General features: G+C 43.3%; 1 protein-coding gene across 1 annotated transcript in view; it reads left to right on the plus strand.

Annotated features, from left to right (window-relative positions):
• IRF8 (interferon regulatory factor 8) overlaps positions 1–19,461 on the plus strand; it is a 205,575-nt gene that overhangs the window by 60,500 nt on the left and 125,614 nt on the right. The window contains exon 7 of the mRNA XM_082270439.1: positions 10,257–10,428. Within this exon, the coding sequence (XP_082126565.1) occupies positions 10,257–10,428 (172 nt within the window). The remainder of the gene's footprint in view (positions 1–10,256; positions 10,429–19,461) is intronic.

Below are 19,461 nucleotides of genomic sequence, written 5' to 3' on the forward strand. Positions count from 1 at the left end.
CTACCCCGATAGCTCAGTTTGGCCGGACGGCCAGCTCCAGGAAGGGTTCTGGTCGTCCCAAACGTCTTCCATTTGAGGATTATGGAGGCCACTGTGCTCTTAGGAACCCTAAGTGCAGCAGAAATCTTTTTGTAACCTTGGCCAGATCTGTGCCTTGCCACAATTCTGTCTCTGAGCTCTTCAGGCAGTTCCTTTGACCTCATGATTCTCATTTGCTCTCACATGCATTGTGATCTGGAAGGACTTATATAGACAGGTGTGTGGCTTTCCTAATCAAGTCCAATCAGTATAATCAAACACAGCTGGACTCAAATGAAGGTGTAGAACCATCTCAAGGATGATCAGAAGAAATGGAAAGCACCTGAGTTAAATATATGAGTGTCACAGCAAAGGGTCTGAATACTTAGGACCATGTGATATTTCAGTTTTTCTTTTTTAATAAATCTGCAACAATGTCAACAATTCTGTGTTTTTCTGTCAGTATGGGGCGCTATGTGTACATTCATGAGGAAGAAGAATGAACCTAAATGATTTTAGCAAATGGCTGCAATATAACAAAGAGTGAAAAATTTAAGGGGGTCTGAATACTTTCCGTACCCACTGTATATCAATTACGAAAAAGGAACTTAGATTTTTATTTTTTTATTAAAATAATTACAGTGCCATCATTCACATTTAGAAATAGAAGGGACAATTTAAATTAAAGTGTGTGTATAGCATCAATTAAACACTGACGAAGGCCCCTTTCACATGGGCGCACCGCCCGACAGAGTCCGTTCTGCTCAGCGGGGGATCGATGCGCCGATCCCGGCTGAGCAGGCGGATGACTGCTCTGTCTCCGCTCTGTGTGCAGAGACGGAGCTGTCAGATTCCTGCTGTCCTCTATGGGGAGATCGGATGAGAACGGACCGCCTATCAGATCGGATAGCAGCGGGTATCAGTGGACATGTCTCCGCTGACACCTGCTGCCCCATAGGGATGCATGGAGCATCTGATCAGGTCAGCCTGAAAAACTGACAGGCGGATCAAATCGCCCGTGTTAAAGGGGCCTTAGGAAACATTAACGCAGTGGGTTGAATCTAGCTAGGAGTAAATCAAGTAGCTCTAAACAGGAGGGGAGGACAGAGAAAGATATCAAAATCACACTAGTAAACAAGTTGTAGTGGCCCAAACCCGCCACTAGATATCAGCCTACCACAGAAAGATTGAATGCAGTTCAATACAAGACATAAAAAATACATGAAAGTGGGGCAGAACAAGTTTATGTGGAGTTGGACACTGAACCCAGATCTATCTTTACCTCATTGTATCATAAAAAAAATAAAAATATTGGCTTTACACACTTTGATTTTTTGCTTTCTTGCCTGAAAACTTTATCTCTGACAGCTCCGCCTATTTTATAAAGCTGCTTTTGTCCATTTCTGGCCAAAGCAGAAAACAAAAATTTACCGAAGTCTTTATAGACGGATTTAGTGAATATTGCCAAATGATGCCATCCTAAACCAGGCGCAGCTCGAAAAATCCAGCAAAGGAGGTGGGAGAAGGAACTTTTCTGTGTCTTGTCCTTTGTAAAATAATTTTGTGGCATTTCATTATTTTTACGCTGCATTGCGACATCGATTCTGTCCATGAGAATCTTATATAAACCCGGAGGAAATCCGCTGAAGCAGCAAATTGGGAGAAAAGGAATTGTCACAGCAATTATTTTTGCTGATTTTTTATAAATAGGCCCCTCAATGGTGTACACAGCTCGGCTTGTTAGAGGAAATCCCCACTTTTGCAAAAATGTTATATTATAATAAACAAACCCATTTCCAAAAAAGTTGGGACACTGTACAAATTGTGCGTAAAAAAGGAATGGACTCATTTACAAATCTCATAAACTTATATTTTATTCACAATATAATATAGATAACATATCAAATGTTGAAAGTGAGACATTTTGAAATGTCATGCCAAATATTGGCTCATTTTGGATTTCATGAGAGCTACACATTCCAAAAAAGTTGGGACAGGTAGCAATAAGAGGCCGGAAAAGTTAAATGTACATATAAGGAACAGCTGGAGGACCAATTTGCAACTTATTCGGTCAATTGGCAACATGATTGGATATAAAAAGAGCCTCTCAGAGTGGCAGTGTCTCTCAGAAGTCAGGATGGGCAGAGGATCACCAATTCCCCCAATGCTGCGGTGAAAAATAGTGGAGCAATATCAGAAAGGAGTTTCTCAGAGAAAAATTGCAAAGAGTTTGAAGTTATCATCATCTACAGTACATTATATCATCCAAAGATTCAGAGAATCTGGAACAATCTCTGTGCGTAAAGGTCAAGGCTGGAAAACCATACTGGATGGCGGTGATCTTCGGGCCCTTAGACGGCACTGCATCACATACAGGAATGCGACTGTAATGGAAATCACAACATGGGCTCAGGAATACTTCCAGAAAACATTGTCAGTGAACACAATCCACTGTGCCATTCACTGCCATTCGCCGGCTAAAACTCTATAGGCCAAAAAAGAAGCCATATCTAAACATGATCCAGAAGCGCAGGCGTTTTCTTTGGGCCAAGGCTCATTTAAAATGGTCTGTGACAAAGTGGAAAACTGTTCTGTCGTCAGACGAATCAAAATTTTAAGTTCTTTTTGGAAAACTGGGACACCATGTCATCTGGACTAAAGAGGACAAGGACAACCCAAGTTGTTATCAGCGCTCAGTTCAGAAGCCTGCATCTCTGATGGTATGGGGGTGCATGTGGCATGGGCAGCTTACACATCTGGAAAGGCACCATCAATGCTGAAAGTTATATCCAAGTTCTAGAACAACATATGCTCCCATCCAGACGTCATCTCTTTCAGGGAAGACCTTGCATTTTCCAACATGACAATGCCAGACCACATACTGCATCAATTACAACATCATGGCTGTGTAGAAGAAGGATCCGGGTACTGAAATGGCCAGCCTGCAGTCCAGATCTTTCACCCATAGAAAACATTTGGCGCATCATAAAGAGGAAGATACGACAAAGAAGACCTAAGACAGTTGAGCAACTAAAAACCTGTATTAGACAAGAATGGGACAACATTCCTATTCCTAAACTTGGGCAACTTGTCTCCTCAGTCCCCAGACGTTTGCAGACTGTTATAAAAAGAAGAGGGGATCCCACACAGTGGTAAACATGGCCTTGTCCCAACTTTTTTGAGATGTGTTGATGCCAGGAAATTTAAAATCAACTTATTTTTCCCTTAAAATTATACATTTTCTCAGTTTAAACATTTGATATGTCATCTATGTTGTATTCTGAATAAAATATTGAAATTTGAAACTTCCACATCATTACATTCTGTTTTTATTCACAATTTGTACAGTGTCCCAACATTTTTGGAATCGGGTTTGTAGATAACTTCCATATTATTAAATTATTAAATTAATATTATTAGATAATATTAGATATATTGGATATTATAATATAGATAATAATAATATAGATAACTTCCATATTATTAAATTCTGCTGAACGAACGATAAATTGAAAGGTTAATGTGTTTCTCGCTCAAACTGCTTGCACTCGGCATTTGTGACAAACTGAACGAAAAACGGATTCATTTATGTCCATTAAAAGATTTATCGTTTGAAATTCGGTCATTACATGATGGCACGATCGTCTGCTCTCACAGCCGATTTTTGTTTTTTCGAAAATGACTTTGAACGATTTTTCAGCTAGTGTATGGCCAGCATTAGAATTAATGCTGGTTTAAAGCCAAAGGGTAGTCACACCAAATATTGATTTGATTTAGATTTTTCTTCGGTTTGCTCACATTGCATTTTGTAGATTGATAAAAATAAACAATTAAAAAATTAATTTTTGAGAACATTCTCACTTCACAGCATTTCTTCTTGCCTGCCTAAAACTTTTGCACAGTGCTGTATATATAAAACTTTTGCACAGTGCTGTATATATAAAACTTTTGCACAGTGCTGTATATATAAATATCTAGACACTGTTTAAACCTTGTAGCTATTCTATACTTGTTATTTGTTCTAACACCTCGTCTTTTTATGGTATTATCCTAAATCACTGATATTTGCTGCCTGTGTTGTGAATAACACTGACAGTTGCGTATGTAAGAGTTCCCACGCTGCTGCGGAAAATGCGATGTTCAAAGCTGAGATAGATGAACGCAGAAAGGTCGGCTCGGTTATTTGTCATAAAATGCACAGGAGGAAAAGATGAGTCATGGCCCTCCATCAAAAACAATAGGCTTGGCATTTCCTCTGATAGCGACTTTCATTCAGAAGTTTTTGAATTTTTTTTTTTAAAGTGGAACTTCACCTCCATGATGTCTTCTTTCCCATGTAGTAGAATTGTGCGACTCCTACTTCATTTTCTCTTTTATATTGATTCCCTGCAATCTGCAGATTGCTGGTCTCTCACGGTTTCCCCGGCATTGCTGGGCTAATCGAACACCCAGGCATCGGTGTCCGGTATTGCACTCCTAATTACAGATGAGCTAATAGTGCCATGTCAGCAAAATGCACTGAAGTCAATGGGGAAAGGGAAATGTAAAATCTTATTTGAAGCACAAAAATTTCCATTTTAACAAACTCCTCAATAGCCACAAATGATTGACAGTAAATGCTCTTTGTACGCACCTAATGTTTTATAAACCCAGGTACTATCTTCTAAAAGTAGCAGTGACATCATCACTGTTCTGTACATAGTGTGTGCAGAGGGGGGAGCTGTGGGAGGGGCTCACCAGGCGCCACCCACTACAGTCTGCCTGCAGAAAACTACAGGAGGGGGCGGAGACAAGACCAATCACTCTGCACAAGGAGAGAGAGCAGCAGTGAGCGGTCTTTATTACAGGAAGTCTCACACTGGATTACTGCACAGATCTGGAAGAAATACACAAAGCACACAGAGATTCAAGAAGAATGCACATGATGAATGGATTTAAACAATATTTGTTTATCGTGGAGTCAGGTGTAACCACCTACCGACCGCCCCACTTATATATACTGCAGAGCGGCGGCTCATACAGGCAAAATAACGTACCTGTATGCAGTGGTGTATTTTGGTTTTGTGCTGCCCTAGGCACGACTAAAATTCAGTGCCCCCCTCCCCCTCCTTTGTAAATTTGCCCCACTTCTTCCTTTTTAATGGATGTGACTCCCTCCAAAATAAAGACTACAAGTCCCAGCATAAACCTCTGAGATCTCACGAGAGGGGTGGTGAGAGGGGGTGGGAGGAAGAGAGGGGTGGTGAGAGGGGGTGGGAGGGAGAGAGGGGGGTGGGTGAGGGAGGGAGAGAGGGAGGGGGGTGGGTGAGAAAGAGAGAGAGGGGGGTGGGTGAGGGAGGGAGAGAGAGAGGGGGGTGGGTGAGAGAGAGAGAGAGAGGGGGATGAGGGGGGGGGGGTGAGAGAGAGAGAGAGAGGGGATGGGAGAAAGAGAGAGAGAGGGGGGATGAGAGAGAGAGAGAGAGAGGGGATGAGAGAGAGAGAGAGAGAGAGAGGGGGGATGAGAGAGAGAGAGAGGGGATGAGAGAGAGAGAGAGGGAGGGTGAGAGAAAGAGAGAGAGAGGGGGGATGAGAGAGAGAGAGAGGGGGGATGAGAGAGAGAGAGAGAGGGAGGGTGAGAGAAAGAGAGAGGGGGGTGAGAGAAACAGAGAGGAAGGTGAGAGAGAGAGGAATAGTGGGGTGAGAGAGAGAGAGGGGTGAGAGAGAGAGAGAGAAAGAGGAGGGATGAGAGAGAGAGAGGGAGGATGAGAGAAAGAGAGGGGGGATTAGAGAAACAGAGAAGAAGGTGAGAGAGGGGGGTTAAAAAGAGTGCAGTGAGAGAGAGGGGGGTTAGGAGAGAGGAGGGATGAGAGAGAGAGAGAGAGAGCGAAAGAGAGAGAGAGAGAGAGGGGGGATGAGAGAAAGAGAGAGTAAGGTGAGAGAGAGAGGGGGTTGAGTAAGTGAGAGAGAAGGGGGATGAGAGAGAGAGAGAGAGAGAGGAGGGGTGAGAGAGGGGATGAGAGAAAGAGAGAGTAAGGTGAGAGAGAGAGGGGGGTGAGTAAGTGAGAGAGAAGGGGGATGAGAGAGAGAGAGGGGAGGGGTGAGAGAGAGGGGGTGATAGAGAGAGAGAGAGAGAGAGAGAGAGAGAGAGGGGGGGGTGAGTGAGAGAGACGGCTCTAGCAACCAGTGGCCAATAGAGTCTCAGGTGGAGGGGGACGGCTTTTTTGCTGCCCTAGGCCTGGGCCTTGTCAGCCTAGGCCAAAATACAGCACTGCCTGTATGTGTAAGCCCCTTCCAGGTTTGCATCCTGCTGGAAACCAGCTCCCGCTTTGATTGGACAGCAGGAGCCAACAGCGGGTCCAGGGGATCCGCCAATCATTCCCGACAGAGGCAGAGCGGCGCTCTGCCTATGTAAACAAGGCAGATCATCATTCTGTGACAAGGGAAGACAGAGATCCTGTGTTTCTGCTAGGCAGGAACACTGATCTCTGCCTTTGCACAGTACAAGCACCTCCCCCACACAGTTAGAAAGCACTCCCTAGAGACACATTTAACCCTTTGATTGTCCGTTAACATCTTTCCTGCCAGTGACATTAGTGCAGTGACAGTGCATATTTTTTAGCACTGATCACTGTATTGGTGTCACTGGTCCCCAAAAAGTGTCATGGGATGTCCAATTTGTCCACCGCAATGTCGCAGTCCCGCTATAAGTCGCCGATCATTGCCATTGCTAGTAAAAAATAAATAAAACTTCCATAAAAATATCCCATAGTTTGTAGATGCGATAACTTTTGCGCAAACCAATCAATACACGCTTGTTGGTATTTTCTTACCAAAAATATGTAGCAGAATACATGTTGGCCTAAAATGATGAAAAAATTGATTTTTTTTAATTTTTTTTATTGGGAATGTTATATAACGGAATGTGAAAAATATTTATATTTTTTTCAGAATTGTGTCTCTTTTTTGTTTATAGTGCAAAAAATATAAACTGCAGAGGTGATCAAATACCACCAAAAGAAAGTTCTATTTGTGGGAGAAAAAATATATAAATATTATTTGGGTACAGCGTCGCACCACTGCGCAAATGTTAGTTAAAATAACGAAGTGCCGTAAGGCAAAAAAAAGGCCTGGTCATTAAGGGGGTAAAACCTTTCGGTCCTAAAAATAAAAAATGACATAAATCTTTCCCCTAGTTTGTAGATGTGAAAACCTTTGCGCAAACCAATTAATATACACTTATTGGGATTTTTTTTTACCAAAAATATGTAGCAGAATACAAATTGTCCTAAATTGATTATTAGGAATTCCTAATTGATCCCCGCTGAGCCGGCGGATGACAGCTCCGTCACCGCTTGCAGTGCGGAGAGGGAGGTGTCACAGCCCCCCCTGCTCTCTATGGGAAATCGGATGAGAATGGACCGCCTGTCCGCTCTCATCCGATCCCATCCGATCCGATCCCCAGGACAGATGGAAAATAGGGTTTCCATCCGTCCGGATTTCACGGACAGGATCGGATGCGGATGGCAGCAGGTGTCAGCGGACATGTCACCGCTGACATCCGCTGCCCCATAGAGCTGAATGGGGCATCCGATCAGATCCGCCTAAAAAACTGACAGGCGGATCTGATTGGACCGCCCGTGTGAAAGAGCCCTGAGGATTACACTATGAGAGGCTGTCTCTCTCCATTTTTATTTTGTTGTCTGGCCATTAAACTTCAGGACTCAGGAGTAACATAGGGATTACCACAAAGAGGAGTAAGGATCTGCACCAGGAAACCATCAGGAACATCAGGACAGGTCTCCTTAACCTTCCTAGCGGTATTCCCAAGCGTGGCTCCGGGTTAAATTTCAGTGCCAAAAGCGGTAACCCCGAGCCTCACTCGGGGTACCGCTAGGAAGATCACTTGATCCTGGTAGAGGGGTTACTTACCTTGTCCCCGGGATCCAGCGATGTATCCCGGCGGTGTGCGGCGGCGGAGCTTGCGATTCGGCACTGCGTTACTTTAATGGATCATTGCGCGGTCATGCGACGCTGTACCCAAATAAAATTGATGTCCTTTTTTTTCCCCCCACAAACAGAGCTTTATTTTGGTGATATTTGATCACCTGTGCGATTTTTATTTTTTGCTCTATAAACAAATAAAAGAGCGACAATTCTGAAAAAAAAAAAAAAAACAATATTTTTTACATTCTGCTATATAACATTCCCAAAATTTTTTTCAAAAATCAAAATGTTTTGACATTTTAGGCCAATTTGTTTTCTGCTACAAAAAAAAATCGCAATAAGCGTATTTTGATTGGTTTGCGCAAAAGTTATTGCGTCTACTAACTACGGGAAAGATTTATGTCATTTTTATTGTTTTTTTTGTTGTTTTTATTACTAGTATTGGCGGCGATCTGCGATTTTTAGTGGGACTTCAACAGATCGGACCCCTAACTGACATTTTTGACACTTTTGGGGGCACCAGTGACATTACTACAGTAATCAGTGCTAAAAATGTGCACTGTTACTGTAATAATGACACTGGCAGGGAAGGGGTTAACACTGTGGGTGATCAAGGGGTTAAATGTGTACCTAGGGGAGTGTTTCTAACTGTATGGGGGTGTGGCTTGTGAAATGATCACAGAGACATGTGATCCTATATAGAAGGATCACAGGCACTCTGTAATCATTCCAGAGAAAAGAACGGTCAGCTGTGTTAACAACAGCTGTCCATCCTTCTCTCTCAGCGGGGAGTGATCGCGGGTGCTCAGCGGCGATCGGAGCCGCCTGCCCCGTGCATCAGAGTCCCTGCTGCTGAGTGGGGGCAGGAGCGCGCCACCGGGGACCTACATAATTTTCGCGCAGGAGGGCCGCCCTGCGGCAGTAAATCGGCGGTGGGCGGTCCGGAAGCAGTTAAGGACTTACAAGCCTTATGACTTCCCTTGCTGTACAGTATGGGCAGGGCTGCTGATAAGGCAGTACAGCCGGCCCTCCTGTATTGGGCCCTGGCCTCATCAGTTCAAAAGGGGGGCCTGGGCACCTGCTGAGCAGAAGGGCTGGCTGTACTGCCTTATTGCTGACACTTGTGTGTCTTGTGCAGTGCTTCTGGCTTCTGCCTTTCTTTTCTCCCTCCAGCTGCCCTGCAGGGGGATCGGTTCTAGTATCTGCGCTCCCTGCAGTCTGGGATCCCTTGTGTGCCTCTTTCCCTGCAGTGCTGTCAGGTTCACACAGGCGGGTTATTTCAGGATGGTGAGTGGGGGGATCTTAGCATCCTGAATGAACACAGTGAGCGATCAGTACCGATCTCTCACTGTGGGGGTGCAGATGTTGCCTCTGTGCCACTATTCACTTGAATGGGTCTTGTTCAACTTGTTCAGGGCATAATTTCTTCCACGGCTGCAAAGCAAAGCATCACGGCTGTTGCATTTTAGCAAAAAAATAATTTGAAATTTTTAGAGGGGGGGAGGTGTCAGGTAGGCTGTACGGGGCCCTGTGATTTCTATCAGCAGCTCTGAGTAAGGGAGTCATCGACATCTGATGAGTGCTGTGTGTAAACATTCAGCACGAGGTAGAACATTCACTATAGGGGATACCCCAGGAATCAGGCACCATGCACTCAAGATTACACAATTTAAAAGAAAGACTTTTTTGCACTGTCACTTTAATATTTTGGCACAAATGTTAATTTAACCATTTCCCGACCACCTGCTGCAGTTTTACTGGTCGTACAAGTCTGAAAGGGGCCCTAATTGGGCGCGGATGTCTTCCTTGTTTATAGTCCACACGTTGGAGTTACCTGGACTGAAGGTAAGAGAACATTTAAAATTTTGAGTTGTCACCAGGACAGGAATAGAGGGGAAATCTTCCAATGGGGACACCTGATCCAGCAAGAGCTGTTCACAAGGGGAATTATCTCATTTTAGAGGGATTTCCTCTCACTTCCTGTTGGACAGGAAATAAAGGCAAGTCTCTCCAATGGAACACAGATGGCAACAAAAATAAACAAACAAACATGAGTTTTAACCGTTTCCTACTCGATCGGAAATAAAAAGTTTTTTTTTTTTTTAAGAATAGTTTTTTAACATATTTTGTTATTTAAATGTTTTTATTTCACATTAAGGAAAAAATGAGGCAATAATAGTAGCACCAACAGTTTTAAAGAGACAGTACAGCAGAATGTATTCGGTTGATCCTGCAAACAAGAGTTTCCAATGTAAATTATAAGCTCGGCTCTGGATTAAGCACTGAGTTTTCTTTTTTTGGTTTCCCTGTCACAGCTTGGCTGGGGTGTCTCGGAGTACGACTGTTGTGGTCGCCTATCTGATGACGGTGACAACCTTTGGCTGGGAAGATTGTCTGAACGCTGTGAAGGCGGTCCGATCATACGCAGACCCCAATATCGGCTTCCAGCAGCAGCTGCAGGAGTATGAGATGACACTGGTGAAGGAGGTGAGGGAGACCTGAGCGCTACCTTTATCCAAACTGGTCACATGACATGAAGCCTGAGTGCAACAATGTAACCCCCTGAACTTCCATATAATGTTATTATTATATAGCTCTGACATATACCACAGTGCTGCACAGAGAACACTAAGCCATACATATCAGTCTTTGGAACAGAGGAGCTTACACTCCAATGTCCCCCCACAATCACACACTATTATTTATATAGCTCTGAGTTATACCATAGTCCTGTACCGAGAACACTGAGCCATACATATCAGTCTCTGTACCAAAGGAGCTTACACTCTAATGTCCCCCCACAATCACACACATTATTATAATGTTTATAGCTCTGGCATATACCGCAGTGCTGTACAGAGAACTCTGAGCCATACATATCAGTCTTTGCAACAGAGAAGCTTACACTCCAATGTCCCCCCACAATCACACACTATTATTATTATACATTTATAGCTCTGACATATACCGCAGTGCTGTACAGAGAACACGGAGCAAGTCACATCAGTCTCTGTACCAGAGGAGCTTACACTCTAATGTCCCCCCACAGTCACACACTATTGTTATAATTTATATAGCTCTGACATATGTATGGCTCAGTGTTCTCTGTACACCATTATAGTATATCAGTCTCTGTACCAAAGGAGCTTACACTCTAATGTCCCCCCCACAATCACACACTATTATTATAATTTTTATAGCTCTGACATATACCGCAGTGCTGTACAGAGAACACTGAGCCAGTCACATCAGTCTCTGCACCAGAGGAGCTTACACTCTAATGTCCCCCCTACAATCACACACTATTATTATAATTTTGTGAGCAGCCTATTACATTAGGGTGTGCACCCCAAAGCTCAAACACACATGACTTTCTCTGCAGCCTCAGCTGCACTAGACAGTGAATGAATGGGAAATGTTCTGTGCTGAGAGGCTTTATGTTTGTTCATAAATGGAAGCATAGTAAACACAGTTTACTATGCTGCAGGTATGATTGAACACAGTGAGTGAGTGTGTGTTCATTTAGAAAAGGAAAGGGTCGGTAAATGACATATTGAGTTAGCCCCTTTCACCGCTCTCCATCCTAAAACATCCCCTGCAGCAGCTGGGGGGGGGGGGGGGGGGGTTGAGAGGATGGAAGCCAGCAGCACTGTGGTGGGGGGGTGGGGCGAGGGGCGCAACACAGGGGGAAGCCCAGGCAGTAGGGGGAATCAGCACAGCACAGAATGATTAGAGTGTGCCATGTACACCCCCTGCGCACACCTATGATCACGCACTATTGTTATTACACATTTATATAGCTCTGACATATACTGCAGTGCTGTACAGAGAACACCGAGCCAGTCACATCAGTCTCCACACCAAAGGAGCTTACACTCTGATGTCTCCTCCACAGTCACACACTATTATTATTATTATTATTATTATACATTTATATAGCTCTGACATATGCCGCAGTTCTGTACAGAGAACACTGAGCCAGTCACATCAGTCTCTGTTCCAGAGGAGCTTGCACTCTAATGTCCCCCCACAGTCACACACTTTTATTATACATTTAGGCTCCATGTACACGGGACGCTGGAAATGGCCGTTTAGGAGCAGTTGGGCGTTTTTTTTAGAAGCCCCTGAACCCATCTACATTTTATCTTATCTGTCCATGTACACCAGGTCGTTTGCGGACGTTTGCAGGCAGTTGCGTTCAGGGACTTTTTTTAGAACGCAATTATTTGCGTTCGAACGTGTGTTTCCCGGCGTTTCAAACGCGACCGAACGCGTCCGAACGCGATGACCCGTGTTTGGCGTTCGCGTTTTTCCATTTTAAAGGGGAATCATTTTTTTGACCTCTAGGAACGGTTCTAAACGCAAACGCCCGCTAAACGCGGGTACAAACGCGGGTACAAACGCGAACGAACGGACGTTTCAAACGTCCTAAAAATTCCAGCATTCAAAGGGACTTTTAACAACGTCCCATGTACATGGACCCTTATATAGCTCTGACATATACCATAGTGCTGTACAGAGAACACCGAGCCAGTCACATCAGTCTCTGCACCAGAGGAGCTTACACTCTAATGTCCATCCACTGTTACACGCTATTATTATTATTTTTATTATTATTATACATTTATATAGCTCTGACATATACCGCAGTGCTGTACAGAGAACACTGAGCCAGTTACATCAGTCTCTGCACCAGAGGAGCTTACACTCTAATGTCCATCCACTGTTACACGCTATTATTATTATTTTTATTATTATTATACATTTATATAGCTCTGACATATACCATAGTGCTGTACAGAGAGCACTGAGCCAGTCACATCAGTCTCTGCACATTATATTTTATTATCATTATGTTTAATGCTGAATACACTTTTTATTTTGCATTCTGCATTTATAATATAAGATATTTCTGCTCTTGTATGAGATGACCCCTGACGGTCCCGGGGTTTAGTGGCTCTGGTGACTCATTTATTGTGCAGCAATTATTGTAAACATTCTGTTTTTGTTTTCTTTGTATGATTATTGTACATCTCTCTTATGAATGTTTATATGAGCTCTGATCGGTCACGATCTTCTTATTCAGCAGCCCCCCCCCATCGGCGGTGTGACCGGGGCAGACGTTCTTGGAGCTTCTCATGATCTGCACATTGCATTAGGAATCATAAAACAAATCACATGGATGGTGAAAAGCCTGAATCTGCTCCCTTCCCCCACATTGCTCAACAGACCGTGGGATTTCCCTGCACTGTGTTGGGGTTGGCTAGACGGATGCCAACAAATGAACTACAAGTCCCAGCATGTCAAGCAGGAGAAAAATTTCCCCAAATCACAGCTCTTCCTAAATAGTGAAATAACCAATCAAATCACAGAAGTTAGTAAATTACAGGCTGGAAGATTAAAGTGGACCTGTCAGTAACTTTTCAAGTCTACAGGAATAAATCTGTGACATGTCCCAATATACAGCAACAGTATCATTTCTCAGACCAGCTCCATCTTTAATCATTAAAAAGCCGCGCTTAGTGACTTTGTCTAGGCTGAGATGATGTCATCAGTCTGCTGCAGGCAGGAGAAAGCATTTCCTCAGTCTTCCCCCACAGTGATCAGACTGTACATTGTAACTTTGTAGCAAATCACAAGGTGAGAGGCTGAAGCAGGGTACTGATTTGTGTCAGACATTTGTGAACAGAGCCTAGAACTGTACCAGAACCAGCTTACCTCCCAACTTTTTGAGATGGGAACGAGGGACACCTATCAGCAAAAGTATGTAGCATAGGACACACCCCCCCTGTCATGCCCCCTTAACCAGCTGCCGACTGCCCACCGCAGTTATATTGGGGCAGGGTGGCTCGGCTGTGCAAAATCACGTAGATCTACGTGATTTTGTGCACGTGGTACACAGCGGGAGGAGCGGCGGCAATTGCCGCCGGCCTGCTGCAATCATCAGAGAAACTGACAGAAGTCCCGCCTGCTTATGTAAACAAACAAGGCGAGTCTTCTGTCAGACAGGCAGGGAGAGATCAGGAGTTTCAGCTACGCTACAACCCCGATCTCTCTGTGCCTGTCACAGAGCCCCCCCCCCCCCCACAGTCAGTAAGCATACTTAGGCATACATTTAACCCTTTGATCACCCCCAGTGTTAACCCCTTCCCTGCCAGTGGCATTAATACAGTAACAGTGCATATTATTTAGCAGTGATTATTGTAGTAATGTCACTGGTCCCCAAAAAGTGTCAAAAATGTCAGTTAGGGGTCCCATCTGTCTGCCGCAATGTCGCAATCCCGCTAAAAATCGCTGATCGCCACCACTACTATGAAAAAAATAAATACATAAAAAGTCCAAAAATGTATCCCGTAGTTTGTAAACGCTATAACGTTCGCGCAAACCAAATAAAATATGCTTTTTTGGGATTTTTTTTAACCAAAAAATATGTAGCAGAATACAAATTGGCCTAAACTGATGAAAAAATTTGATTTTTTTTTTTTTTTTTTTTATTGGAAATGTTTTATAGCAGAAAGTAAAAAATATGGCGTTTTTTTCAAAATCGTCGCAATTTTTTTGTTTATAGCGCAAAATCTAAAAAACGCAGAGGTGATCAAATACCACCAAAAGAAAGCTCTGTTTAAGGGAAAAAAGGGCATCAATTGTATTAGGGTATAGCATCGCATGACCACGCAATTTTTCATTAAAGTAACACAGTGCCAAATCGCAAAAAATGGCCTGGTCATTAAGGGGGTAAAACTTTCCGGTGCTGAAGTGGTTAAAGGGCAATTATAAAAAAAAAAAAAAAGAATTAGTTACACACAAAAGTCCTTTTTTTTTTTGTTTTTTTTTTTTGTTTTTTTTAACCACTACTGTTCCTTTTACTGGTTTTGACATTTACAAATGCAGCAATTTAAAAAGGATAAAAAGTGCATTTTATATAAAACTCTATAGATCAGACGGATAAATGAGGAGGAAAGAGGGACATTGTTCCAAATCAGGGACAATCCCTCGAAATGAGGATCAGCTGGGAGCTATGACACCAGGATTTACATGATTGTATCATCTCTGAGACGGCATTTCAGCCCAGGAAGTAGATGGTGACCATTAGGGATGATCAAACGGTTTGGGTCGACCATCGGTTCGACCCGCACATTGACTGTTCGAAATTCGGCCGAATCCCGAACTTTTTGAGGTAAAAGTTCGGAATTCGGCAACCAGAACTGCCCAAAATGCAATGGGACAGGAACTGAGCTTTAAAAGCCCGTGATTGGACCAGAAACGTGAGTAAAATCCAATTGAGGGGGCAGGAGGATGCTAGGAATGTGATTGGAGTGACTAGGGGGTCCAGAGGCCAATCAGTAGTGAATACGCCCCCCAGTATATAACATAGCCCCGCCAAATCTCTAGCACTGTAATACAGGGCTGTGGAAGAGAGTGGAAGCATTTCTGTTACTCCTGCTGCAAAAGTGTCATTTAGCAATTATTAGTGTGAGGAAAGGGATATGCAGTGTAGTTAGGGTGCTATTTTCCACTATATTTAGATTCAATAATCTAGTTTCTGTAGGGAAAGCGTTAAGTGTCAGGGTGACCGTAGTTTAGTTTAGAGTGAACTGACTCTGACTGCTATGCCAGGGTGATCGAACTCATCCATGTAAGGGTGACCTCTAGAGAAAAAGATAATTTTTCTTAGAATTTTTAGTAGTAGCGAAGGGATATGGCTCCGCTCCTTTCACACCTGGGCGTTTTTGTTTCAGGGTTTTATTGGGCTTTTTTGTGGACGTCTTTGGAGGCAGGCATGACATCTGAACTTCTGTATAGGGGTATATATACACACACACATATATGTATATATACACATACACACATATAGGTGTGAAAGGAGCGGAACCCCATCCCTGCTCTACTAAAAATTCTAAGAAAATGATCATTTTTTTTTCTGGTTCTGGACATGCTACAGAGCTGAAACTTCACAGGTACACTTTTTAGACTCCCCAGACAAGAAATCCAAAGAAATCTCTTTTTTCTTTTTTCAGTAATTTTTTCAATAATTGGCTCTCTATCAAAAACGATAATTTTTAAGAACTTTTTTTTGTGTGATTAATAGTCTCTGGGGCATGACCCAGAACCCTAGGCACTTTTTAGGGGCATTTATTGGGTTTTAGGGCTTCAAAATGGTGTTTTTTGATTCTATATATATATATATATATATATATATATACACACCCCTATACAGAAGTTCAGATGTCATGCCTGCCTCCAAAGACGCCCAAAATATGCCCAACAAATGCTTGAAACAAAAACGCCCAGGTGTGAAAGTAGTGGAACCCCATCCCGGCGCTAATAAAAATTATAATAAAAATTATCTTTTTTTTCTGGTTCTGGACATGCTACAGAGCTGAAACTTCACAGGTGCACTTTTTAGACCCCCCAGACACTAAATCCAAAGAAATATCTTTTTTTTTTTTTTTCAAGAATTTTTTCAATAATTGGCTCTCTATCAAAAACGACAATTTTTAAGAACTTTTTTTTGTGTGATTAATAGTCCCTGGGGCATGACCTAGAACCCTAGGCACTTTTTAGGGGCATTTATTGGGTTTTAGGGCTTCAAAATTGTGTTTTTTGATTCTATATATATATATATATATATATATATATATATATATATATACACCCCTATACAGAAGTTCAGATGTCATGCCTGCCGAAGTTCGGGTCCCATTGATTTCAATGGGGTTCTGGAATCCGGACCCGAACTTTCGGGAAGTTCGGGTGTTCTGGCCGAACCAAACTTTTCAAAAGTTCGATCATCCCTAGTGACCATGGCTGATGTCTTAACAAAGATGGCGCCATCTTTCTGGAGAGAAAAGCAGATGAAGATATTAGGTTTATAGGATCACTTTAACCTTTTCATGACCACAGTTTCCTCAAGCCACCCAGATCAAGTTAGCAGCAATGGCGAGGGTTAAATTACTTGAAGATAACTTTATGATTAACTTTTCTAATTGACAGTGAGCCTACGAACTAGGAGCACGCACAACTGGACAATCCTTGTTCTCTGCTGCAAAGTTAAAGGAGTTGTAAAGGCAGAAGATTTTTTTTATCTTAAAGTGATTGTAAAGTTTCAAAAATAAACCAAGTCTCACAGATTGGACCCTGTAGACGAGGAGAATGGGGAATTGAATGTGCCCAAAGACTAAGAGTTAGACAAAATACAAACAAATATAAATTTTATTAAAGACACAATAGTAAAAACAACATATAAGAATACAATATCTGAAAGGTGTATTACAGCACAGTCTACAATACAATTGATCGACGCGTTTCACCCACACATAGAGCTTCTTCAGGATCCAGATGTGTAGCAGGCTTTCTCGAAAAGTACATATACACCCTTAATAAAAAATATACAATTGATTGATTGTAAAGTCTCGTTTTTTCCCCTATAAAAATAACATGTTATACTTACCTCCTCTGTGCATTTGGTTTTGTACAGAGCAGCCCGGATCCTCCTCTTCTCAGGTCCCTCTTCTGTGTTCCTGGCCCCTCCCTCCTGTTCAGTGTCCCCACAGCAAGCAGCTTGCTATGGGGGCACCCGAGCCGAGTCACAGCTCCCTGTGTCCATTAAGACGTGGAGCTTCAGTTTGGCCCCACCCCATCTCTCTCCTGATTGGCTAGCTGACTTTGATTGACAGCAGAGGCAGTCAATGACACCACTGCTGTGTTTCAGCCAATCAGGAGGGAGAATCTTGGATGGCTGAGACACGTGTAAACATCGCTGAACAGAGAGGGACCTCAGGTAAGTGTTAGGGTGGCCGAGGGGAGCTGCTGCACACAGAAGGTTTTTTATCTTAATGCATAGAATACATTAAGATAAAAAACCTTCTGACTTTACAACTCCTTTAATACGTTCTATGTATTAAAATAAAAAACCCTTTATTTAACCCCCTATTACTTACCTGAGCCCCATCTATATCCAGTGATGTCCACGAGTCCCTCGGCTAGTATAGAGTCTCCCTCCTGATTGACTGAGACGCCATTGGCTCCTGCGGCTGTCAATTAAAGTCAGTTAGCCAAAAAGAATAGAGAGGGGGCGGGGCCAAACCACAGCTCCGTGTTTGAATATACACACGGAGCTGCAGCTTGGCTCGGTGCCCCATAGCAAGCTGCTTGCTTTTGGGGCACTCGACAGGAGGGAGGGACCAGGAGCAGCAAAGAGGGACCTGAGAAGAGGAGGACTCAGGTTGCTCTGTGCAAAATCATAAGTATAATATGTTTGTTATTTAAAAAAAAAATTAAAAAATTAGACTTTACAATCACTTTATTTAACTTCTGTGTAATAGTTTTGCACAGAGCAGCCTGAGTCCTTCTCTTCTGGGGACCTCTGCTGGCACTTCAGGCCCCTCCTCTTCATCAGGGTGCCCATACAGAAATCTGCTTTCCCTGGGGGCACCTGTGCGTGCTCGCTCCCGAATCCTGCTGCGTCTATTGATACAGACAGCGGGACTTGGCACGGCCCCCTCGGTTCCTGTGTCACAGATTTTGATTGACAGCAGTGGGAGCCAATGACTCCTGCTGCTATCAATCTGTATAATGAGGAGGGAGACAGCAGCTGGAGCCACTGTGCACGTGCACATCGCTGGATCCGATTGGGCTCAGGCAAGAGAAGGGGCGGGGAGCGAGCTGCAGCACAGAAGGTTTTTCACCTTAATGCATAGAATGTATTAATATGAAAAACCTTAAGGCTTTACAACCACTTTAAACTGGGCCCCTGTGGTTGGAGGTGACAGGTACTCTTTCTCCATAAATCAGGCTCATTGGAGGAATGGGATCTTTTTTGGAATGTAGAGATTTTTTTTTTTTTTTTGCAAAAAAAAATAAATAAAGAAAAGATTTCAGTGGTCAGATCCAGGTGACACAGAACACGGAGTCTTTTATCTGCAGGGGAAGTTGTGATCCTTTTGCTTCTCTTTCCTGTCTGTCTCCTCTCATTGCGTGAGAGGTGCTCAGCACACAGACCAGAAACGTGCCTGCGGTTCACCAATTGCTGAGCACTGAGACAGGAAAGAAAACCTCCATAGTATTTTTTTTTTAATGACTGGGAGGGGGGTGAAGCACAACTCCAAAAAAAAAAAAAAAAAAAAAAAAAAAAAATCTCCTCCAGCAAGGACATTATTACAGATTCTCGCCTGCTTATGCTCTGTAGATACCCAGATCAAGGAGTTCACTGCAGCTTTACTGCTACAGCGCAGGATCATGTATATACAGTGATTCTGCTACCTACGCTGTGATAAGTCATAGCACAAGCTGATCAGCGGGTGCCGGCCAATAGATGACCGCCAGCACCCGCTGATCGGCGAGGAGGAAGAGGGGACAGAGCTCTGTCTATGTAAACAATGCAGAGCTCTGTCCTATCAGCGGGGGGTGTGCCAGTTTTGGTTTCCCTGCAAAGCACATCCCTTGGTATTCCGCTGACATCCGCAATGTCATGATGTCATGTCATGATGTCGTAATGTCATGTCGGATGGTATTCCGCTG

This window comes from Pelophylax lessonae (genome assembly GCF_965119305.1).
Source record: "Pelophylax lessonae genome assembly, chromosome: 10".
Lineage (NCBI taxonomy): Eukaryota > Metazoa > Chordata > Amphibia > Anura > Ranidae > Pelophylax > Pelophylax lessonae.